Source organism: Bubalus bubalis, chromosome 9 (genome assembly GCF_019923935.1).
Source record: "Bubalus bubalis isolate 160015118507 breed Murrah chromosome 9, NDDB_SH_1, whole genome shotgun sequence".
NCBI classification, from domain to species: Eukaryota; Metazoa; Chordata; class Mammalia; order Artiodactyla; family Bovidae; genus Bubalus; species Bubalus bubalis.
Window position 1 is genome coordinate 2466799 of NC_059165.1, and position 25555 is coordinate 2492353.

Genomic DNA, 25555 nt, shown 5'->3' on the forward strand with positions numbered 1-25555 from the left:
TGATCCAGGTGAGCCACAGAATTGACTTTCTAACTGAGAGAGTCATTTCCTAGGCAGGTTGATAGGAAATCTAGGGGTCCCCAAGGAGAGAGGGGTCTCCAAATGGAGAAAATAGCCTGCAAGTGTCAGACATTTTTCTCTCTCTTAAGCGGCAGGAGGAAACAAACTAGCAATATTTTTTTCCTTCTCTGTACAAATTTAAAGAGAGGTTTCTCTTAAAATACTGTGTTGCCATAATGACACCTGGTTTCGCCTGAAGTTAGCTATTCTTGAGCCTAGAGGTAACCAATGCCTTTTTCTTATGGAAATGTTTGTCTTAAGCTATGCTAATGTACTAGGCCTTTACCCCAAACTCTGTCTCCAAGTCGGTTCCTCCTCTTGGCCCAGAACCTACTTGACAAACCAGTATGTTATACTCAGATATTGTTCCCCTAATCTATGTAAATGAAACTATTTGTATGGTGGTCTGCCCTTCTTTAAGATTCAAGTTAATTATTTTATGGCCCAGGATAAACCATTTGGTGCCATTCTGATCTTTAAGACATTCCTTTCTTTCATTAACAGACTGCTAGTGACTATATAACATCCAGCTGAAGACTAGCAGGGGGGTACTCTTTCTGCCCCCTTCTGATGCCTATGTCAGAAGCTTTCTCTATCTCCTTTATACTTTAATAAAACTTTATTACACAAAAGCTCTGAGCGATCAAGTCTCGTCTCTAGCCCCGGATTGAATTCTTCTCCTCTGGGGGCCAAGAATCCCGGTGTATTCGCGTGATTCAACAACAACCTTTGATAACTTAGAAACCATTTTCATTATGGTAAAAAAAATGCATAAATTTTAGCATCTTTATTCTTTTTAAGTATATAGTTCAGTAGTGTCTCCCTCTGAGATAAAGGTTTGATTCCATTTATACAAAGTCAAGGCTATGGTTTTTCCTGTGGTCATGTATGGATGTGAGAGTTGGACTGTGAAGAAGGCTGAGCGCTGAAGAATTGATGTTTTTGAACTGTGGTGTTGGAGAAGACTCTTGAGAGTCCCTTGGACTGCAAGGAGATCCAACCAGTCCATTCTGAAGGAGATCAGCCCTGGGATTTCTTTGGAGGGATTGATGCTAAAGCTGAAACTCCAGTACTTTGGCCACCTCATGCGAAGAGCTGACTCATTGGAAAAGACTCTGATGCTGGGAGGGACTGGGGGCAGGAGGAGAAGGGGACGACAGAGGATGAGATGGCTGGATGGCATCACTGACTTGATGGACGTGAGTCTGAGTGAACTCCGGGAGTTGGTGATGGACAGGGAGGCCTGGCGTGCTGCAATTCATGGGGTCGCAAAGAGTAGGACACGACTGAGCGACTCATCTGATCTGATACAAAGTCCAAAACCAGCCCAAACGAATCTATTTTATAAGATCAGAAAATGGTAACCACGGGTGTGTATACTTTTTGATAATCCTGGAGAATCCCAGGGACAGGGGAGCCTGGTGGGCTGCTGTCTATGGGGTCACACAGAGTCGGACACGACTGAAGCGACGCAGCAGCAGCAGCAGCAAACTTATAATTGGTGTACTCTTCTGTATGTGTTATATTTCGTTTGATCTAGTATTTCACCCTATATATAAACTAATAAGTTAAATTATTATTTTTTCATGGGTCAGAGATAAATAACTTCAGTAGTCACAGCACAGCAGGGGGCTCTTGTGGGTTAAGCATATACGGATCCTTGAACACAAAGTAGGATGTGTTCTGGGAGAGGAATGATGAGTTTCAAAAAGCTGCTGTTTTTTAGCAGGCAGTAAGCAAGCCAACAGAGTGCATCATGAGAAATGCCAGGCTGGATGAATCACCAGCTGGAACCAAGATTGCCCAGAGAAATATCAACCATCTCAGATATGAACATGATGCCACCCTAATGGCAGAAACCAAAGATGAACTCAGAGCCTCTTGATGAGGGTGAAAGAGGAGAGTGCAAAAGATGGCTTAAAACTCAACATTCAGAAAACTAAGATCATGGCATCTGGTTTCATCACTTCAAGGCAAACAGATGAGGAAACAATGGAAACGGTGACAGATCTTCTTTTCTTGGGCTCCAAAAAGTGACTGTGGATGGTGACTGCAGCCATGAAATTAAAAGATGCTTGTTCTTTGGAAGAAAAGCTATGCAAACCTAGACAGCATATTAAAAAGCAGAGACGTTACTTTGCCGACAAAGGTCCATCTAGTCAAAGCTATGGTTTTCCCAGTAGTCATGTATGGATGTGAGAGTTGGACTATAAAGAAAGCTGAGCGCAGAAGAATTGATGCTCTTGAACTGTGGTGTTGGAGGACTCTTGAGAGTCCTTTGGACAGCAAGGAGATCAAACCAGTCAATTCCAAAGGAAATCAACTCTGATTATTTATTGAAAGGACTGATGCTGATGCTGAAGCTCCAGTACTCTGACCACCAGATGCAAACAGTCAACTCACTGGCAAAGACCCTGTGGATGGGAAAGACTGGGGGCAGGAGGAAAAGGGGGCGGTAGAGGATGAGATGGTTGGATGGCATCACCGACTCAATGGACATGAGCTTGAGCAAACTCAGAGATAGTGAAGGACAGGGAAGCCTGGCTCAGAGAGAGTCAGACATGACTCAGTGACTGAACAACAACAAGTGGTGTTTGGGGGTTCACAGGTGGCGCACGTGGTAAAGAACCTGCGTGCCAATGCAGGTGATGTAAGAGAGGCAGGTTTGATCCTTCGGTCGGGAGAAACCCTTGAAGTAGGAAATGGCAACTCATTCATTCTTGCCTGGAGAATCCCAAGGACACAGGAGACGGGCAAGCTACAGTCCAAGTGGTCACAAAGAGTCAGACACAACTGAAATGACTTAGCATGTGCACAGATGATAAAATATCAAAGGTGGGAGGAGAAGGGGACAACGGAGGATGAGACAGTTAGACAGCATCACCGATTCAACAGGTACGAATTTAAGCAAACTCCGGGAGATAATGAAGGACAGAGGAGCCTGATGTGCTGCAGTCCATGGGGTCATAAAGAGTCGGATATGACTTAGTGATTGAACAGTAACAATAACAAAGCAAGACTGCTCTTCTGAAAGGGAGATATTACCTTGTCCCTAGAAGCTGTTCATTACAAACATACCCCAGAGAAATGGCCCAGATAAAGATCAGTCAGGGCCTTGTATTCTTGGCATACCCAGTAAGGTGAGTAGGAATGCAAGAAATCAATGCAAGAGTATCTTGTAACATACCTTAATAATAAGCTTACTAGATTTCTAATACTATAAAAAAGTAGATCAGAGGAAAGTCATAAACATAATGCAACAATATTTCTGCAAGCCATTTAACTCATCAAAAATGTGAAGTGAAAGTCAGTCAGTCGTGTCCAACTCTTTGTGACCCGAGGTGATATCAAAGCTGATTTCAAATATATAAAGAGCTTTTTTTTAAAAAAAGAAAAAATGAAATAAGAACTTTATTTCTCATTTAACTTCAGGTTTCAAGTAAGGGTGATATTTTGTGTGCCAGGATATCCTGTCTAAATTATTTCTTCAAAAATAGTAAGAGAAATGCTTGTGTGTGAGCTAACATTGTCTTTTCCACCTTCAAATATCTGCATCAGGAAAATTTATCTCCCTTTTTGCTTAGAACAGAAAAGCTATGTTGCTTACCATTTAGGATTAAAAAAAAAATACAAAGTGAGTACCTGCGATGAGTGTGACATACTTCTACAATGATGAGTAGTCAATGATAAAAAAAGATGATTACTCATATTGGACAAGAGATTTTAGAGGTATCAGAATTTCCTAGGATGGATGACTTTCTAGCAGATTAAGTTGGCTTAACTTGATCTATCTTAGGTAAACATATAGAATAAGACTGTTGACATTCTAACATTGTTGTTCAGTAGCTAAGTTGTGTCTGACTCTCTGCAACCCTATGGACTGCAGCACACCAGGCTCCTTGGTCCTCCACTATCTCCCAGAGTTTGCTCAAACTCATGTCCCCTGAGACGGTGATGCCATCCAACCATCTCATCCTCTGTCACCCCATTTTTCCTCCTGCCTTCAATTTTTACAGCATCAGGGTCTTTTCCAGTGAGTTGGCTCTTCGAAGTAGGTGGCCAAAGTACTGGAGCTTCAGCATTAGTCCTTCTAATGCATATTCACGGTTGAGCTCCTTTAGGATGGACTGGTTGGATCTGCCTGCTGTCTGTCTTCCGCAGGTGAAGGGGCAGCAGGGGCTTCCTGGTGGGCCACATAGGGTGCCGCCTCTCAGGACACAGACAAGGACTCGGGCAGCCACCCCACAAAAGGTCTCTTGACACATCAGGAAAGGATACAGGGGACAGCGGTATTCAAAGAACTTTAAGGTCTACTAAAGATTAATGGATACTCCTTCTTCCAGCCATTCTCAATCTAATAAGGAAGACAAAAAAATTAGGGGAAAAAAAACTATATTAAAAGACATAGTTGGCACTTCTCTGGTGGTCCAGTGGCTAAAACTCTGTGTTCTCAATATAGAGGGCCTGCATTTTCTCCCTGGTCTGGGAGCTAGATTCCACATGCCACAATTACCAACCAAGAGTTATCATTCCACAACCAGATCCTGCAGGCAAGGAAGATTTAAGATCCTGAGTGTGGCAACTAAGACCCGGAGCAGGCCAAAAGGGAAAATAAAAGACAAGGTGAAATAGCAGTTAAATACATACACAAGTAATATGTAGTGATGGTTCAGAAACGCACAGTGAGATCTGACTTCTGGGACGAGAGAAAGATTCAGAAAGTCAGTAACACTGTGAAAGATGAGTGGGGTTCCAAGGAGGGGGAAACACAGAAGAACCAGCTGAACTTATGTTACAAGGGAAAGACAGAAATTGAAACTAAGGGCTCACGGGGAGTAAACAGCCACAGAACCAAGACTCCCATTTCTGTATGAGTTCATTCTATTTTTGTTGCTGAATATTTTGCACTAAACTGGCATGACCGATGATGAATAATTGAAGCTTTCTCCTGGGTAACTGCTGAGGGGGAAAAACTAAATTGGGTTCACTCTAATGTCAAAAATATTGACCATCTTTTTTCTTTAAGCTTGATTTTGGATATAAAATAAACATTAATTCCTTCTTTGGAGTTTTTCTAGTAGAATGTTACTCTGTGCTAGAAATAATTATCATTCTCTAGAAGCACAGGATGTTTGGCCATAAACCGATATTCCTCCTAATTCAGATCATCATGAAATGGGTTCTCAATTACACTGAATGTTCTCAAATCTAAGTGGGTAAAAAAAAGATATATTAAGGTTATTTGACTTAAATGTTTCTCTTAGGATAAGTACTTTCAGGAAGGAGAGAAGAACCATGCATGCAGTAAAAGTCTAGTCATCTAACGGAAAAGGAAAACAGTTGCTATACATCTTTAAGATTAACTAATAGAGTTTTACTCCATAAGTTTGCAGTCTGTCTTCTCATTCCAACTTTGTAATTAGTTGTAGGAACTTAGGCAAGCTGCTTGATTTCTTTGGGTTCCATCTATTACATAAAGGGCTTTGGGTTAGATGGACCTCAAAATTCCAATCTAGACCCCGAAGTTCAGTGGAATAGAAAGCGGGGATATGCAGGCACCACCTCCGGGTTCCCTGTCTTAAGCCGCTCTGCTCTGGACACGCTGCCTGCAGTCCTATCTTCCTTGCACGGCAGCCGTCCACTCTCCCCGCTGGGCCAGGGCTGAGGCCCTGTCATCTGTGTGCGTGGCCTGCCGACGAGGCTGGAGCTCTCCAGACGCCTTCCCACTCCTGACACTCCCCATCCCAGGCATCACTGCCATCGCTTCTCTGGAACCTGGTCCAAGCATCCAAGAATAACTGCTTCCTTGCTTGCATACTTCACCCAGCACACCCAGTGTATAATCCACTTCCGCACCTCTATCATTTAACCTCTAGTGTTAGTGCTTTACACAAGCACTTAGCTGTTCATTTTGGAATTAGTGAGAACTTTGATTTTTTTGATATCGAATTCTGGCAAGAAAATGGAATCATCCTGCCTTATTCTTTCCCAGCTAATTTGCTCACATGATTCAGATATAAAATCCTTAAGCATCTTCCTTATTCAACAAAAGCTGACCTTTACCAGTGTCACCAGTTTAAAATGAATAACACAGCCTCTATTCCTTCGTAATCCATATAACTTCACTTTTACAAACAGCAAGTATTTCATTAATTTTAAATAGATCTTTTGTTAAGTTATTATCTATGTGACCTTTTCGCAACTACTCACACGAAGTTTTTCAGGGCTTTTATCATCAACTCCCAGAAGGCACACCCCAGTAGGTAACTCACTTAGTACAACATGGTGTGCAAATAGGCAATTAAAACTATTTGCATTAAAGTGATAGGTTAAATGTCACAGAGAAACCAACAAAAGATTTAGATACATGAGTATTTTCTTCCAGTTACTGCTGGTCATTTCTTATTGTATATTATTTTCATTTATGACATGAATAAAAGCTCAGTGAGCAACAGGGCAGAGGGAAAATGTCATGTACAACTTGGGGTTTCTTTTTCACTTTGGTTTATGCTCTTAAAAATGTATTTGAGAACAAAAAACAATGGCTATTTATCAAAAAAGACAGGTTTATTAACCTACCAAATGTGTAACCATAAACATGACCACAGTAAGATCATAATCCAAACAATGTAGATACACCGACAAAAGGAAACGAGCTCCTTTAAGTTAATTCCCATGTTGCCAGAAATGGCTTTAAGAGCACAGGCTGGCATTGGGTCCAGGAGTGGCGTCAGGAGGATAGAGGGGGCTGTTCAGCTGCCACTGGCTGAGCTATTGTACAGGACGCCGTGATCAAAGCCAACCCAAGAAAAAGAAATGCAAAAAACCAAAATGGTTGTCTGAGGAGGCCTTAAATAGCTGAGAAAAGAAGAGAAGTGAAAAGCAAAGGAGAAAAGGAAAGATATATGCATCTGAATGCAGAGTTTGAAAGAATAGCAAGGAGAGATAAGAAAGCCTCCTTCAGTGATCAGTGCAAAGAAACAGAGGAAAACAATAGAATGGGAAAGACTAGAGATCTCTTCAAAAAAATTAGAGATACCAAGGGAACTTTTCATGCAAAGATGGGCACAATAAAGGACAGATATGGTATGGACCTAACAGAAGCAGAAGATATTAAGAAGAGGTGGCAAGAATACAAAGAAAGGAGATCAACCCTGTGATTTCTTTGAAAGGAATGATGCTAAAGCTGAAACTCCAGTACTTTGGTCACCTCATGTGAAGAGTTGACTCAATGGAAAAGACTCTGATGCTGGGAGGGATTGGGGGCAGGAGGAGAAGGGGACAACAGAGGATGAGATGGCTGGATGGCATCACTGACTCGATGGACATGAGTCTGAGTGAACTCTGGGAGTTGGTGATGGACAGGGAGGCCTGGCGTGCTGTGATTCATGGGGTTGCAAAGAGTCGGACACGACTGAGCGACTGAACTGAACTGAAATGATACCAAAAAGATCTTCATGACCCAGATAACCATGATGGTGTGATCACTCACCTAGAGCCAGACATCCTGGAATGCTAAGTTAAGTGGGCTTTACGAAGCATCACTAAGAACAAAGCTAGTGGAGGTGATGGAATTCCAGTGGAGCTATTTCAAATCCTAAAAGATGATGTTGTGAAAGTGCTGCACTCAATATGCCAGCAAATTTTTGAAAACTCAGCAGTGGCCACAGGACTGGAAAAAGTCGCTTTTCATTCCAATCCCAAAGAAAGGCAATGCCAAGGCTAATTCATGTCAATGTATGGCAAAAACCACCACAATATTGTAAAGTAATTAGGTTCCAATTAAAATAAATAAAATGATTTAAAAAAGAAAATAAAGGTAATGCCTAAGAATGCTCAAACTACTGCACAATTGCACTCATCTCACAGCAAAGTAATGCTCAAAATTCTCTAGGCTAGGCTTCAACAGTACATGAACTGAGAATTTTCAGATGTTCAAGTTGGATTTAGAACAGACAGAGGAACCAGAGATCAAATTGCCGTCATACACTGGACCATAGAAAAGGGAAGGGAAAGAATTGCTTTCAATGTGGGAGACCTGGGTTTGATCCCTGGGTCAGGAAGATCCCCTGGAGAAGGAAAAGGCTACCCATTCCAGTACTAATGCCTGGAAAATTCCATGGATAGAGGAGCCTGGAAGGCTACAGTCCATGGGGTCGCACAGAGTCAGACACGACTGAGCACGCAGGCACAGCATTTCATTTAATCTATCATGTAATAGGTCTGAAAAATAGTTTGTCAATGAGCGCAATTGACATTCAACAGGAGAGCACACAAACCCCAAGGTTTATTAATATTTATTGTCAACTTTACTGTAAAAAGTTTTGGAAGCATGTTCTTGGACTTGTTCAATAGTTTATACCTGCCTATGGATTATATAAAATAACTTCAATGTTAATTCAACAATGAAAATTTTAGTTGCCTAAAAAATGAAGTAAAATAGGTCAAATATTTAATTCATCACAGTAAAAACTTTTTATTTCCTTAGCAACCTAGATTGTTATTCAAATAGAAAAACCCATATGGCTTATCTTTATGAGATGGATATCACGCATACCTCAACACTGCTTTGGAAATCCAAGAACATTTTGAAAGATCCTTGACATCAATATCATCTTTCCTTTTGGCAAAAACCTTGTCATTTTCCCTGGGATACTGCCAGAACATATCCTAACTTGGACTTAAAAAAACTACTCTTCATAGCTTAATCATGTCCCACCTCAACTATTAAAATTACACTCTTCATAAATCTATCTTCAGTACACTCAGGGGGTGCAGACAGCTCAGCCAAATTGTCTTATCATCTAACCTTGTCTTATATACTCTGGTCTTCTATACATCCAGCACGTCTGAGAAACTGTTATTCTGTTCACTGCTCCCCACCTCTGACAGGTTTTGAGCTCTCCAAAGGTTACTTGTCCTCCAAGCCACCTCCTGCGTCTCCACTAGTCTTCCAACCCAGATTAGTCTATCTCTTGTTATGAATTTCTGAGTTTGTGAACTGTGACTCTGCTTGAACTGCACTTAAAACTCTTTCCTATGACAAATGCTTCATATTTTATCTCAGAATTCATATTTCCTCCTTTATTTATGAGTGACTTTAGACAAAATGTTTGGTCTACTGCTATTTGAAATTCTGTTTGCATGTTTTCCAAAAATCGAAAGGTTTTATGTGTTAAAAATCAAGAGAGAACTTACTGACCTACACATTGAGAGCGCTCTTTTCTATTAAATTAGAACTCAGTTGTCACCCCATCCTGTTCCTGTTTCCAGACCGTCCACATCACAACCAGGAGGTGGTGGTGGTTCAGTCGTTCAGTCACGTCCTACTCTGTGTGACCTCAGGGACTGTAGCCCGCCAGGCTCCTCCGTCCATGGGGTTTCCCAGGCAAGAGTACTGGAGCGTGTCGCCCTTCCCTTCTCCAGGGGATCTTCCTAACCAAAGGATCGAATCCATGTCTCCTGCACGGCAGGCAGATTCTTTACTGCTAAGCCGCCAGGGAATACTCTAGTAGGAAGACAAAGAAACGCATGCCTCAGATTAATTTTTAATTAACATTATGATTGAACAATCTAGGCCAAAACAGATAACTACTCATGCTTTAAAACTACTGACGGTTTCCTATGGCTGGATATTTTTATTTTGAGTAGCGGGGCCTGATAGTAATCTGATAGCTCACTGAACTGAAAATCTAATCTACACTTCATGTTGCTCCTCGGCTCAGATTACTTTAGTAGCAACTAATATTTATTAGCTTAGACTCCTTGGACTGCAAGGAGATCAAACCAGTCAATCCTAAAGGAAGTCAATCCTGAATATTCATTGGAAGGACTGATGCTGAGGCTGAAACTCCAATACTTTGGCCACCTGATGTGAAGAACTGACTTGCTAGAAAAAGACCCTGACACTGGGAAAGACTGAAGGCGGGAGGAGAAGGGGATGAAAGAAGACGAGATGCTTGGATGGTATCACCAACTCAAAGGACATGAGTTTGAGTAAACTCCGGGAGTTGGTGATGGACAGGGAGGCCTGGCGTGTTGCAGTCCATGGGGTCGCAGAGTCAGACATGACTGAGCAACTGCAGTGAAGTGATTATTTATTAAACACTCAGAATGTGTTAAGAATGGTACCATGTTCTTTTTTAAAATTAACTTTTATTATAGTTGCTTTACGATGTTGCATTCGTTTCTGCTGTGCAGCAAAGTGAATCTGTGATACACACACACACACCTCTTGTGTGGATTTCCTTCCCATTTAGCTCATCACAGAGCACTGAGGAGAGCAACAGGCTGTGCAATAGGCTCTCATTACTCATCTACTTCATGCACAGCAGAGAAATACTCTCCCGATTCAGTCCATCCTCCTTCCCCTTTTGCTATCCGTATGTTTGTTCTCTACGTCTGTGTCATTCATCTGCATTATTTTTCTAGATTCCACACGTAAGAATTCCAAAGGGAAAGGGGAGTCAAGGACAGAAAAATGGTTTCTTATTGCGTTTCCTATGTACTCTTTGAAAGCAAAACTTTTTTTAAAAGTCAGATGCCTGAATCATAATTTTGTTGGAAATAAAAGCTGATCCCCCTGACCATGAGACCCTTCGTCACTTCGTCTCTCCTGTCTTTCCAACCTCACCTTAGCCCCTCTCCCGGGCTACATGCCCAGGTCACAGCGTGCTTCTTCCCCTTCCTCAGACACAGAAGCCCCGCCCACACACAGCTCTGCAGTAGCAGTTCTCTGTGCTTTTATTTTAGCCCTTGGCTAAAGGGAGATGAGTTTCAATCTTTCATCTAGACACAAAAGCCACCTTCCAGGAATGTTTCCTAAAAGTTAGGTGCTACCTGTGACTGTCTCTCTGAGCAACACTCTTAATAGTAAAGTTTGCAATAATAAATTTATTTGAGATTCCTGTTTAAACATATGTCTCTCCCACTACACTGAATTTCATGACGGAAGAGATCATAGTTATATTTTCCACCAATGTATATGGTATATGGAATGCAACTGATGCTAAGTATTAATCAAATAAAGTAATTAACCCAAATCTCACAACAATAAGTTTAAAAAGAATGCAAAGAAAGAAATACACCTCTTTTAAAAAGGGGTGTATTTCTAAGTTTTGAAGTCACTTAAGAACACGGTGATATGTGCTTCAAAAAAATAGTTATTTCTGTATTTATTATCAAAATTGACTGGTTATAATATTTTTGACAGAATAATAAAACTCCTTCAAAATTACAGCCTCATTAGCTTATAAATTCCACTCTAAAAAGAACTGAATAATATAAATATGACTCTTAGAAGTAATATCAATTCTTCAACACTTACAAATTTTTACTATATGATTACCTATCCTTTATTTTTAAAAAGCACTTTAAAAAAATGTTTTAAAAAAAGGCAAAGATAGATATCCAAGACTATTATTTTATTCAACAAATGACAGATGTTAAACATAGAAAGGATTTTTTCCTTAATTTTAGTAGCCAAGATGGGAAATAATGAATAGCACTTGCTGGTAGCAAGTAATATCTTAGAAGATAAATTCATTTGAAAGTCTTATCAAAGATCTTCAAAATACTAATCTGAATACTAATCTGAACACTAATCCACAGACTAACATGTAAGAGAAAGAAAAAAAAAAGACAAAAACATATCTTAAAAAACAGAAAATATGGAATACATGTACTCCTGTAAGAAACAAAATTATTAAAGACGCTATAAAGTCACTTTCTAAATCTCTCCCAGGTTGCTATATAAAGCCTTTCATTTTGAATGCAGATAATGTCAAATGTGATACTGTTTTGTCAAGTTTGACACAGAATTTAGGCAAATTTTTTTTTCTAGCAAAGGTTACATTTTCTACGTGCATTTATTAAGTGCTCAGTCTGAGGCACAGCTGTATCAGGTACTGAATAATATTCTTTCTGGAATTGAAATTCATGCCCATAAACAGGCAGCAATGACAATCAACTTCAGTTTTACAGAAAAGGACAAATGAAGCCAAGTAAAGAGCCAAGAAGTCCCATACACACAAAACCTGGTTATAATGACAGCTCCTAATACTACTTTCACATTTTAAATGACAAGAAGCTATGCAACACTTAATATAACGTGCACTCCCTCAAGATGTGTCTGTGAAAAAGAGTTATGTTATACAGCAACTGAAAATCTAAAAACAGAAAAGAGAGTATCTAAATGAAGAGAGAGATATTAAACATGACCAGCAGACTAGTGAAGAAATGGAAAAATTTTTTAAATGCATAATAGATTTTCATAAGTAATTAACATGGCTGGTCATAAAATCAGCATTTAGCAAGTAGAAGATTGATTTAAATCCTCAAAAATTTACTCAAATTTATGAAGGAAATAAGAGGAAAAGGCAAAAAGATAACACATTCATATCCACTGGAGACAACATAACCCAGACTCTTGGGTCTTGAGAGCCTAAAAGACACTCAGTGTCTCCCAAGGAACTGGCCGTAAAGACGAAGCTCTCTCTACGGTATTTACCTTGAAAGCTGGGAAGGACAGCAAGAGCACAGAGCACATCTAGGTGAGGGCAATCGCTGCCAGGTGGCTCCTTAAGATGAAATAATTCATTCTTCTCATCTACGAGGCCCTGCACGTCTTGAACTGCATCCCTCCCCTGACCTCATCTCCTATGACACCCCCTCACCCCGACTTCATCCACCCTGCTCTTTCTGCATCTCCATGAAGCCCGGAGGCTCATCTTCCAGGCGTCTACACAGCGTGTTCCCTCACTTCCACCAGGCACTTCACTCATTTTATTCTACTCCTGTTGAGGCTTTCCCTGGCCAAACACTCAACCTGTGCCCGTACCAACAGTTTTATCCCTCTTCCCTCTATGTTTTGTTTTTATACACCATTTAACACACTATATACGCTTTACTCATATAACACATTTCTTCCCCCTCCAGAACACAGGGTGCAGGAAAGCTGGAGGTTTTGTTTTTTGTGGAGTCTTTTGTATGTGGCATACATGGGAGGCACTCAGTAACTGAGCAAATGACTGAATAATCTAACAGAATATCTAGCCTTAAATACTTTTTAAGTAATATTCTACTTAAAATATACTGGTATATCTGAGTAGCATGGCATACCTTCTCAAGTATTAATGGATAAAGTTTTCATTTCATCCACAAATTTAGGAAGAGTCCAGAGTTTGTGCATAATTTCTGAATACACATGTAATTTACAACTAAATAGGAATATAAGTAACTTACAACTAGAAAGGGGTAAACTTTATACATAAAAAAAGAAGTGAACATTACAGTATCTTTGGCTGATGTTGACAAGAGAAGTTTAGCTTTTACATAAAATAGCTTGAACATTTATGGCACTGCAATACAAATAGAAAAATTCACACATGTTAACTGTTCAACTTCCATCACAAGTAAAATAAGTATTTTTAAAGAACTTTGATTCAACTGATTTTCAGTTGTCTTTTAATCTTGGAAATATTCTGTGTTCCCCATTGTTTTAATATCTATTCTCCTTGTAATTCTGATAATATGAAAATTCCAAACTCATAGGCACTTGTCAGAGTCATAAACCTGGGTAGAAAACTGAGGAAAACCTATTTATCAAAACCCAAAACATTATATGTAAAAATTTTTATTTCAGCTAAATTCACTACAGTTTAACTAGCCCTGTTCATACTTCTAAGATTTGCAACAAATACAGTAAGCTTTCAGCAAAAAAGAAAATTTTATCACGTATAATATTACTTTAAACTTTCTTAGCAAGTTTTTTAAGACTTTTCCATGTATAGTAACAAAAATTTAAAAACAATAACAAAACTAAAACTCATCAGTATTTTATACATGTGGAAGAATGCATATATGTTCGTAACTCTTGTTTTCCTTTAATTCATTATGGAGCTTCAATTATCATAAAGATATTTTCAAAACAGGATCTAAACGTGAAAATACGGTTCAGAACATGCTTTGTCCTGCTCACTAAGCTTTTTGCCTCCGTGCAGGAGATACTTGACAGCTATAAGTGCCTTCAGATACTCAGAACATAAAAAAGTGAGTCATGCTGCTCAGATACAGACAATGCTTCAGTGGCTCAAATGCACCATGGAAACTTAGTATTTGTTAGAACGCACCAGCCTTTGCTCACTGTAGAGAAGACAGCCCCTACACACAGCCCCTACACACAGTCCCTACACACAGCCCCTACACACAGTCCCTACACACAGCCCCTACACACAGTCCCTACACACAGGCCCTACACACAGGCCCTACACACTACTTTACAACCACTCAGGAGGGGCTGCAGTAACAACTGTTGTGTGTTAGATTTCATTTCTCATAGCTTTCCTCTGGGTTAATGTTTCCAGCGTTTAGCTCAACCTCTGAGAAAGAATATGCACTGTTAGAAGGGCGCGGTCTACCCCCCAAAAAAAGAAAACAGAAAAATGCTAATATCACATGTATGGAGTACCACCAGGTTATCCATTTAACTTGTGCATAAATTAAATAAAGTAACTAACTTCAAAATATATTAGTGTCTTTAGTGTCTGGAGAAATGGCCAGTTTAAACTAGCCCATCTGCATTTGCTTTGGGATATTAGGCAGCAAATGAAACATTAGGGCAACCCAATACATCATTTGGCTGAGAAAGAAATAACAATTTAAAGAGGCTATCTTTTTAAAATGTTGTTTTGGAGATATTTTACATTATATCAAAAATATTATCTGTGATAGAAAATGTCAGTTAAGTGCATTTATTTTGCTTTTCATTAATGCAAAGGACTTGAATTATAAAATAAAGACCAATATTTCAGTTTAGACATTATAGTACTGGTTAACATAGAAAAGTTACCCATTCTTCAAAATGGAGACATACAACATGCTAATTTATAATAACTCATTTAGAATCATACAAAATCTGTTTTAAAATGGTTTTCTATAAACATCTCCAAACAACAAAGTGATAAAACCCATAAAGTTAGTAATTTATTGGCAACATAAAAGACAGCCACTGAGTTGACATATCTTACCATTTTTAGCACAAAATATTAATCTGAGAATTACTGTTTGTCCTTTTCCTTCAACTCAAATTTACTGCTATGAAGTGATATTGTTATATAACCGGCAATGGATTGTATGATGGGGGATAGGTTAAATCTATGTAAGGTTAGGTGCCAGTTCAGATTTTGAGGGCTATTTTTATACTGCGTGGAAACAGTGGCTGACTTTATTTTTGGGGGCTCCAAAATCACTGCAGATGGTGATTGCAGCCATGAAATTAAAAGACGCTTACTCCTTGGAAGGAAAGTTATGACCAACCTAGACAGCATATTGAAAAGCAGAGACATTACTTTGTCAACAAAGGACCATCTAGTCAAGGCTGTGGTTTTTCCAGTGGTCATGTATGGATGTGAGAATTGGACTATAAAGAAAGCTGAGCGCCGAAGAATTGATGCTTTTGAACTGTGGTGCTGGAGAAGACTCTTGAGAGTGTCTTGGACTACAAGGAGATCCAACCACTCCATCCTAAAGGAAATCAGTCCTGGGTGTTCATTGGAAGGACTGATGCTGAAGCTGAAACTCCAGTACTTTGGCCACCTGATGTGAAGAGCTGACTCATTGGAAAAGACCTTGATGCTGGGAAAGATTGAAGGCAGGAGGAGAAGGGGACGACAGAGGATGAGATGGTTGGATGGCATCACCAACTCAATGGACATGGGTTTGGGTAAACTCTGGGAGATGGTGATGGACAGGGAGGCCTGGCGTGCTGTGGTCCACGGGGTTGCAAAGAGTCGGACACGACTGAGCGACTGAACTGAACTGAACTTACAGTGTGCCAGGAGCCATGTTCCTTAATTTTTTGTTGGCAGAATGTACCCTTTTTATATTTATAATGAGGGAAAGAAACAAATGTCAGACAAAGATCTAGAGCCAAAATATTGGGACTTGTTATCAAAGGAACTGTTGTTTCCAGTGACTACCATAATAACCTCCTATAGTTGTGATGTCATGTATCAAACTGATTCTGTTAGAATCACATAAAAATATTTATAAAACTTCAATACGAATTGGAAGGAAAAATAATTATTTTTTAGAAGAAGTTAACCTTCTGGCTAAAATTAGCAAACTTACCCTAGAAATTACAAATGAAATGAGTAATTAATAGAAAAAAATATGATAATAGAAAGATTTCCACTGAAAGGCTTAAAGACATTTATGAGAACAATGTAAATAATAATGTCCAAATTTCTAAGCTAGAATCTCTAGACAATATAAACTACATGAGCTCAATTTTTTTTCAAACTTGTTATAGAGGTGAGATGTTTTGATGATGCATAAAACTCAGTAAAAATCCCTCAGTAACTCTAAAAACTCCAAGCCATAAATCATTTTAAAATACAGATAAGTCGGAGGACTACCAAAGGGCATGGATCTGTATGACCTGAGGAATGGACCAGAAAATATAACATTCAATTAGTTCCAGGAATTTCTCAACTCAGAATATCCCCGAAAGAAGGAGAAGTTAGCAAGATCTAGTATAAGACTAGAGACTGATGTTCAGTTCAGTTCAGTTCAGTCGCTAGTCTTGCTAAAATTAATTACCTCCACCCGGGATATGTACCTAACATTGTAATTAGAGGTTAAGGTGTTTGGTTTCTTATTCATCAAGGTATCTTACAGCAGCCCTAATATAACTACAGATGTGAAAAGAAATGACAGCTGCCTAGACCACAAACATTCCTTTAAGTTGTGACTTGTCATTAAAAAAAAAGTCCTCTCATCCTTTTCTTCACTTGGGGCACTAAGAAAAAAACAACTTGTTTGCAAAATAAAGTCAGATCATCTTTTAGCATATTAGAGTTTGTTTTGTTTTCAGTATTTCCCAGCATCATTTAGAATTGTCTTTTGTTTGATTTTATTTATCCAGCAACTTATAAGCAAGCAAAATATAGTGTTTGTAATTCAAGAGATGATTCAAATGAAGACAGGATAATCTTGGAGTATTCACTCTAAACCTGAATTTTCAAATGCTTATAATCTCCTCAAACATTACTTTGGTTGAAATGTATTTCAGATTTATGTTTCCAAAGGGCTCAGTTATCTGACGAGAACAGGAGCATATTAAATCTCTGCATAATACATTTCTGAAATGGCTTGTATCTAAGACACCAAGCAGTTATTAAATCTTGCTTTTAACCCACCAGTCCTCTAAATCGTCTCTCCACAGCTTGATTCCCAGTAGAGAAAAAAGTAACTCAAACAAAAATCTTCCTGTTTACTGTAATAAGCTATTTACTTATCTGTGCACAAGGTTGAGAAATTATGGAATAGGGATTCATGTATTTGCCCAGAGTATCTTGCATAGACATTTTGCTTAAATTTTCATTTATATTTTCAATTCATAAAAGGATTATATACTTTGACCCACTTATAAGGAGAGAAAATAGAGCACTATTTTCCCACTTGCTATTTACTGAGGTTGACAAGTCACTCTAAGCCCTCTGAACCTCATTTAGTTTATTTGTAAATGGAGATAACAATACTGCCTGGTAGAGCAAATGATATGATGTTAATTAAAGTGCTTTGACAACTATAAATATTATGTAAATATAAAATACTGTGTATTGTTATGCTACTTTAATAAGAATGAAAACTAGCTGGTTATTTCCCCATCATGCCTTTTGTAAAATAAGGATAGGACAGAAAGACACTATTTTGAATAATCTAATTGTTATGAGAAGTCTCAAAGAAAAAATTTCTTAATTAAAATATTATAGATCAGAGCTAAAATTTAGAAGCCATTTAACCCAGCAACTTTAGTTTTAGATATAAGAAAAGAAAGACCCATGAAGGTAAATACTAAAAACATACACACTTCGGTTGGGGTGGAAAGTCACGGTGGTGGAAAGGGGAGAATTAAACACAAACGTTATGTTTCCCAATTTGCTGTCATGTCACACTTGGCTGAAGAAATCTAGGGTTAGGGTTAGAGGGCAGGGCAGGGCAAGTTCCAAGGTTGGGTTCAAGTTCTGCCAGATTATAGGAGTCGTTTTAATTGGTCACTTTATTTTATTGGCCAATTATAAAATAATAACAATAAAAATTAGAACATGATGATGAGAATACACAGAGTAGTTATAATGGTTAAGCAACTCACTCCAATATTCTTGCCAGGAAAATCCCATGGACAGAGGAGCCTGGTGGGCTACAGTCCACGGAGTCACAAAGAGTCGGATACGACTGAGCAACTAACACAACCATTCTAAGACCATACAGAGGCAGCGTGAGTTGCTCGGTCGTGTCCGACTCTCTGCAACTCCACAGACTGTAGTCCCCCAGGCTCCCCTGCCCATGGGTTGCCATGGGCTTTTCTAGGGGATCTACCCAACCCAGGGATCAAACCCAGGTCTCCCACATTGCAGTCGGAGTCTTCGCCGTTTGAGCCACCAGGGAGCCCTGAACCATGTAGTAATGTCTCAAGATTATATATATAAATATAAATTATGTATATATATATATATATATATATATGCATATAAGGGCTTCCCAGGTGGCACAAGTGGTCAAGAATCTGCCTACCAGTGCAGCAGATGCAGCCAGGAGACGCCGGTTTAATCCTTGCGTTGGGAAGATACCCTGGAGGAGGAAATGACAACCCACTCCAGTGTTCTTGCCTGGAGAATCCCACAGACAGAGGAACCTGGTGGGCTACAGTTTGTGGGGTTGCAAAGAGTTGGACACAACTGAGTGACTAAGCAAAGTCACTTAATTTCAGCAAATGTTTCTGGAAAAGGAGTACGTCAAGGCTGTATACTGTCACCCTACTTATTTAACTTATATGTAGAGCACATCATGAGAAATGCTGGGCTGGAGGAAGCACAAGCTGGAATCAAGATTGCTGGGACAAATATCAGTAACCTCAGATATGCAGATAACACAACCTTTCTGGCAGTAAGCAAAGAAGAACTAAAGAGCCTCTTAATGAAAGTGAAAGAGGAGAGTGAAAAAGTTGGCTTAAAGCTCAACATTCAGAAAACTAAGATCATGGCATCTGGTCCCATCACTTCATGGAAAATAGATAAGGAAACTGTGGAAACAGTGACAGGCTTTATTTTTGGGGGCTTCAAAATCATTGCAGATGGTGATTACAGCCATGAAATTAAAAGACGCTTACTTCTTGGAAGAAAAGCTATGACCAACCGAGACAGCATATTAAAAAGCAGAGACATTAATTTGCCAAGAAAGACCCATCTAGTCAAAGCTTTGGTTTTTCCAGTGGTCATGTATGGATGTGAGAGTTGGACCATAAAGAAAGCTGAGCACCAAAGAATTGATACTTTTGAACTGTGGTGTTGGAGAAGACTCTTGAGAGTCCCTTGGGCTACAAGGGGATCCAACCAGTCCCTCCTAAAGGAAATCAGTCCTGGATATTCACTGGAAGGACTGATGTTGAAGCTCAAACTCCAATACTTGGGCCACCTGATGTGAGGAACTGACTCATTTGAAAAGACCCTGATGCTGGGAAAGATTGAAGGCAGGAGGAGAAGGGGACGACAGAGGATGAGATGGTTGGATGACATCACCAACTCAATGGACGTGAGTTTGAGTAAGTTCCGTGAGTTGGTGATGGACAGGGAGGCCTGGTGCGCTGCATTCTGTGGGGTCACAAAGAGTTGGACTGACTGAGTGACTGAACTGAACAAGACAGCGCCTCCTGTATTATCAAATCCCTTGCTAGAATATGTTATAGATTCTATATCAAATCCCTTGCTATAATTTGTTACAACTGATGAACCCATACTGACATCATTATCACCCAAGGTCCATAGTTTACATCAGGATTCATTCTTGGTAATGTACGTTCTTTCTGTTTGGAGAAATAGAAAATGACATGTATCTACTATTATGTCATACGTGGTAGCTTAAATAGCCTACAAAAATCCTCAGTGCTATGCCTGTTCATACCTCTCTCTTCTGCAATCCTCAGCTGAAATTTGTTTAAACACTCTCCATAGTTTTCCCTTTCCCAAAATACCACAGAGTTGGAATCATAAAGTATATAGCCTTTTCAGACTGGCTTCCTTTATGTAGTAATGTAAGTTCCCTCTAGGAATTTTCATGGCTTGCTATTTCTTTCATGCTCTGATTTATATTCCATTGTTTGGATGTACCCTAGGTTACCCACTTAGCTAGTGCAGAGCATCTTGGCTGCTTCCAAGATTTGGCATTATGAATGAAACTACTATAAACATCTTTGTGCAGGTTTTTGTGTGGATATAAGTTTTAAACTCCTTTATGTAAATTCTAAAGAATGTGACTGAGGGACTGCATGGTAAAAGTATGTTTACTTTTATAAGAAACCACCAAACTGTCTTCTGCAAACAAAGTTTTATTTCTTCCCTCCCCATCAGTATAACTTTTGTTTCCTTTTGTCTTTTTTTCTTTTACTGAAGGATAACTGTTTTACAGAAGTTTGCTGTTTTCTGTCAAACCTCAGCATGAATCAGCCATAGGTACACATATATCCCCTCCCTTTTGAACCCCCCTCCCATCTCCCCTCCCCATCCCTTCCCTCTAGGTTGATACAGAGCCCGTTGAGTCCTTTTGTCTTACATTAGCCAGGAGTTTGAGTAAGATGTTGGAAAGGAATGGTCAGAGAGGCATCCATGCATGGCTTTCTGATCTTAGTAGGAGAGCTTCAAGTCTGTCACCATTAAGTATAATGTAACCCTAAGTATAGTTAGGGTTTTTATAGATTAAAAAAAAAAAAAAAACAACTGACCAAGATTCTTAAGTTTACTGACTTTTAAAAATCTTTATCATAAATGAGTGTTAAATTTTGTTAAAAGCTTTGTCTGCATCTATATATATATATATGATCACTGGATTTTTCTTCTAGCCTACTGTGATGAATTACTTTAATGAATTCTCAAATGTTGAAACTAGCTTGCATACCTGGGACAAATCTTTCCTAAGCTTTTTATAACCATGTATTTATCAGCTTTTCATCTTATAGTGGAAATATTTTTTACAAGGAATTTTATGTATTTGCCTTTATATTCTGTATGTAAACGTGTTCACTGATGAGAAAGGAAAAGATGCCTAAGACTTAAACAAAATCTATAGAGACAATGCGAAGTTCCTTACCAAGCCTTAACTTGAAGCCTGAAAATGTCAAAATTATGAGCTTATTGTTTTGAACTTGCTATTCTGGCCCAAGTTTCATGACATTATAATGTTAGATTATAACTGGCTCAACACAAGAGATTTCAAAGCAGTGTCTAAAGAGAAAAACCACTAAGATGATTTATATTACTTTTAAAATGTTTAAAACAAAAAAAAATAATTTATTTTTAAGTGCTGTAGTGGGAGAAGGCAATAGCACCCCACTCCAGTACTGTTCCCTGGAAAATCCCATGGATGGAGGAGCCTGGTAGGCTGCAGTCCATGGGTCGCTAAGAGTTGGACACGACTGAGCGACTTCACTTTCACTTTCATGCATTGGAGAAGGAAATGGCAACCCACTCCAGTGTTCCTGCCTGGAGAATACCATGGACGGAGAAGCCTGGTGGGCTGCTGTCTATGGGGTCACAGAGTCGGACACGACTGAAGTGACTTAGCAGTAGCAGCAGTGGTTTTACCATAGAATTCTATAATGTCTTTTATATTAGCATAGTAGGCAGCATTTTAATTTCAAACAATGACAAAGAAATATTGTGGCAGAGGTGAAAAATACCATAAACATATTAAAAGATGATTTTTACTTTTTCTTGCTTTATTTTTTGCTGTATTGTCCTGGAAGCTAGAACACTGAGAATACAATGTTTAAGTGGTAAATGTAGGCAAATCTGTCTTATTTCTGATATAAATGAGCAAAGTATTCAGACATTTGCCATTAAGGACAATGTTATCTGTAGGACTTTCTCAGAAGTCACTCATGGTGAAGACAGTCTCTTTTATTCCTCGTTTTCAGACAATTCTTATCAGGAATGAACGATGGATTTTCTCAAGTGATTTTTCTTCATTTACTGATTGTATAATTTTAAATGATATTAATCTGAATTATATTGATTGCTATTTGAAGGTTAAATCAGCTGCTAGTCCTAGGATAAACTCCACTTGATCATGATGTATTTGTCTATGGCTTAATTTGCTTCATTAAAATTGTGCTCAGAATATAAAATATGTAATAATGACATATATCCGTGGTTTTCTTTTCCTGTAATATTTTTGTCTAGTTATAGAATCAGGTAGCAATGACCTCAATGAGTTGAGAAGTAGTCTCTCCTTTTCATTTCTAAGAATTCGTGTAGAGCTGGTGCTTTGTCTTACAACTTTGGTATAATTCACCAGTGACGTGATATAGGCCTGGAGTTTTCTTAGAAGGATGGTTTCTTAGTGACCAATTCTATAAAAGATATGGGGTTATGAAGGTTGAATAAGATTTGGCAGTTTTTGTCTCTCAGAAAATTTTTCCATTTCATCTAAGCTGTTGAATTTCTTTATACAGTGATTAAGAAAATATTATGGATATCTTTTTAATTATGTAGAACCTGTAATGAGGTCACCTTTCTCATTCTTGATATTGATAATTTGTGTCTTTTTTCTGAAGAGTTTATGTAGAGGTTTTATTAATTTTATTAATCTCAAGGGATTCTACTGATTCCTTTTCCTGTTGTATTTTTTCCTTTCTTTTATATAAACATTTTGAGTTAATTTGAGTGTAAGGTAGAAGTCAAGATCATAATTTTGAGTTCTTCCTTCTTTTCTAATACATGTATTTAGTGCTAGATTTACATCCCTAAGCACTGTTTAATAGGCATCATATAAATCATATAAATATTGAGATTTTTTTTCTCGCTTAGTTCAAAGTACTTTTTAAGCTCCCCTCTGACTCACTGGTCACTCAGCTATGCATTGCTTACTTTCCAGATATTTAGACAATTTTCAGAAATTGTTCTGTCCTTGAGTTCTACTTTATTTCTGTTGTGTTCATAGAACTTGTGTGTGTGTGCATGTGTGTTAGTTGCTCAGTGGTGTCCGACTCTTTGCACCCCCAGGGACTGTGGCTCACCAGATTCCTCTGTCCATGGGATTCTCTCCAGGCAATACTGGAGTGGGTTGCCCTTCCCTTCTTCAAGGGATCTTCCCAGCCCAGGCATCAGATCTGCATCTCTTATGTCTCCTACACTGGCAGGTGGGTAACACTAGCACCACCTGGGAAGCCAACAGAACTTAAATTCATATAAATTTATTGAGTTTTGTTTCATGGCCCAGGATATGGTCTATCTTGGTAAACATTCTCTATCTAGTTGAAAAGAATGTATATCTTGGTGATGTTGTGTAGAGTGTCCTATAAAGGTCAATACATCAAACTGACAGTGTTATTCACATATATATTATGACTTCCATAGTGGATTTATTTATTTTTTAAAAAATCACTTACAATAGCATCTCAGAAAACCAAATACTCAGAAGTCTGACAAAAGATGGAAAGTCCTATATAATTAAACTCTATAGAACCTTTCAGGGGGAAATTAAAGATCTATCTTACTAGAAAGATATACCATGTAGAGGAGTCAGAAGACTCAATATTGTTAAGAAGCCTATTCACCCCAAACTGATCTATAGATTCAATTTAACCCTAAACTAAATCTTAGCAACCCTTTATATAGAAACTGAAAAACTAGCCATAAAATTGATAGTGAAATGCAAAGGACCTCAACAGCCAAAGCAATTCTAAAAAAGAACAAAGCTAGACAACTAACATCACCTGTGGTATTGGCATTACAACAAACAGAAGGACTGACAGAAATTAGAGTCCAGAAATATGCGTGCATGTTAGTCGCTCAGTCCTGTGTCTGACTCTTTGGGATCCCAGGGACTGTAGCCCACCCAGCTCCTCTGTCCACGGAATTCTGCAGGCAAGAATACTGGAGTGGGCTGCCATGCCCTCCTCCAGGGGTCTTCCTGCCCAGGGACTGAGCCCGTGCTTCCTGCACTGCAGGCCGCTTCTTCACCATCTGAGCCACCAGGGAAGCCCAGAATCCAGAAATACAATTCCACATAAATATGTTTTAAAAGGAAGGTAAAAAATCAGGAGAGAAAGAAGAATCATGATGCTGGGACAACTGGATATCTACATGCCAAAAATACGAACTTCAAACCATTCCTCACGACTATATGAAACAAACCATAGACTGAACTATACGTTCTAAGTTCTAAAACTATTAAAACTGTATAAGTAAACAGGAGAAAAAGTTTGTAATCTGGGATTCAAAGATTTCTTAGATTTACCATTAAAAACATGACCTGTTAAAAAAAAAATAATTTAAACTTTGCAATTAAAAAAAAATCTGCTTTTTAAAAGACACTGTTAAGAGAATGAAGAGACAAGTCAGACTGAAAGGAAATATTTGATAATTATACATCTGACAAAGGACTTGTATCCAGAAGATATAAAGGACCAAGACTCAACGGCAATGTGCTTGTGTGCTGATCGCGTCCGTGGGCTAAACCTGCCCACTCGTGTCTGACTCTCTGCTGTCACTGTTTAGTCGCTAAGCTGTGGCCCACTCTTTTGTGACCCCACAGACTATAGCTCGCCAGGCTCCTCCGTCCTTGGGGATTCTCCAGGCAGGAATACTGGAGTAGGTTGCCACGCCCTCCTCCGGGGATCATCCCCACCCAGGGACTGAACCTGCAGCTCCTGCAATGGCAGACAGGTTCTTTACCACTGGCACCACCTGGGAGGCCCCTGTTACAACAACACATTTTTTTAAAAAGTGGGCAAATTATTTAAATAGATACTTCAAAGAAGATTATGAATGGCAAATTAGCACATGACAAGATGCTCATATCATTCGTCAGTTGGGAAAGCAAATTAAAAACACAGTAAGGCACTTCAACATAAAATTATAATGTCTAAAATTGAACGTACAAAGTGTTGATGAAAGTGTAGAGAAACTGCAGTTAGGAATGTCAACTAGTATAATGACTTTAGAAAGCCATTTAACAACTTCTTAAAATTTTAAACTTGTACACTCTATCTAATTCACTTATTCCATTCCTAGGTAGATTTTCAGCAGAAAAATGAAGGCGCATGTCAGTACAAAGACTTGTACATAAGTGTTCATAGTAGCTTACTTTGCAGTAGCCCTAAACAGGAAACAATCCAAAAGTCTGTCAATAATTGATAACAAATGTGACATATTCATATAATGCAGCTCTACTCAGCAATAAAAAGGTGAACTTGTGAAAACCATTACAACATGGACAGATCTCAAAATTATGCTGAATGAAACAAACTAGACCCAAACAAGAAAAGAGAAGTACAGACTGTATGGTTCCATTTATACTAAATTTTAAGAAGTGCCAACTAACATACAGTCACAAAAAGCAGATCAGTGCTGGACTGGGACAGGAGGTGAGAGCGGGAGGAGGAAGGGACTAAAAAGGCATGAGAAAAATCTGAGGATGAGAGGTGTTTTCATTACTT

At 38.8% G+C, this 25555-nt stretch overlaps 1 protein-coding gene across 12 annotated transcripts in view; it reads right to left on the reverse strand.

Moving 5' to 3' along the window:
- FER (FER tyrosine kinase) overlaps nt 1-25555 on the reverse strand; it is a 479416-nt gene that overhangs the window by 109349 nt on the left and 344512 nt on the right. Inside the window, exon 16 of one of the 12 annotated variants that reach the window (XM_044947258.1) lies at nt 22211-22465. The exons of 10 other annotated variants lie outside the window; for them this stretch is intronic. In XM_044947258.1, coding sequence (XP_044803193.1) covers nt 22437-22465 — 29 coding nt within the window. In that variant the 3' untranslated portion in view covers nt 22211-22436. Of the gene's footprint in view, nt 1-22210; nt 22466-24705; nt 24767-25555 lie in introns of those variants that run through there. One more of the 12 variants, XM_044947257.1, reaches the window with a different exon arrangement.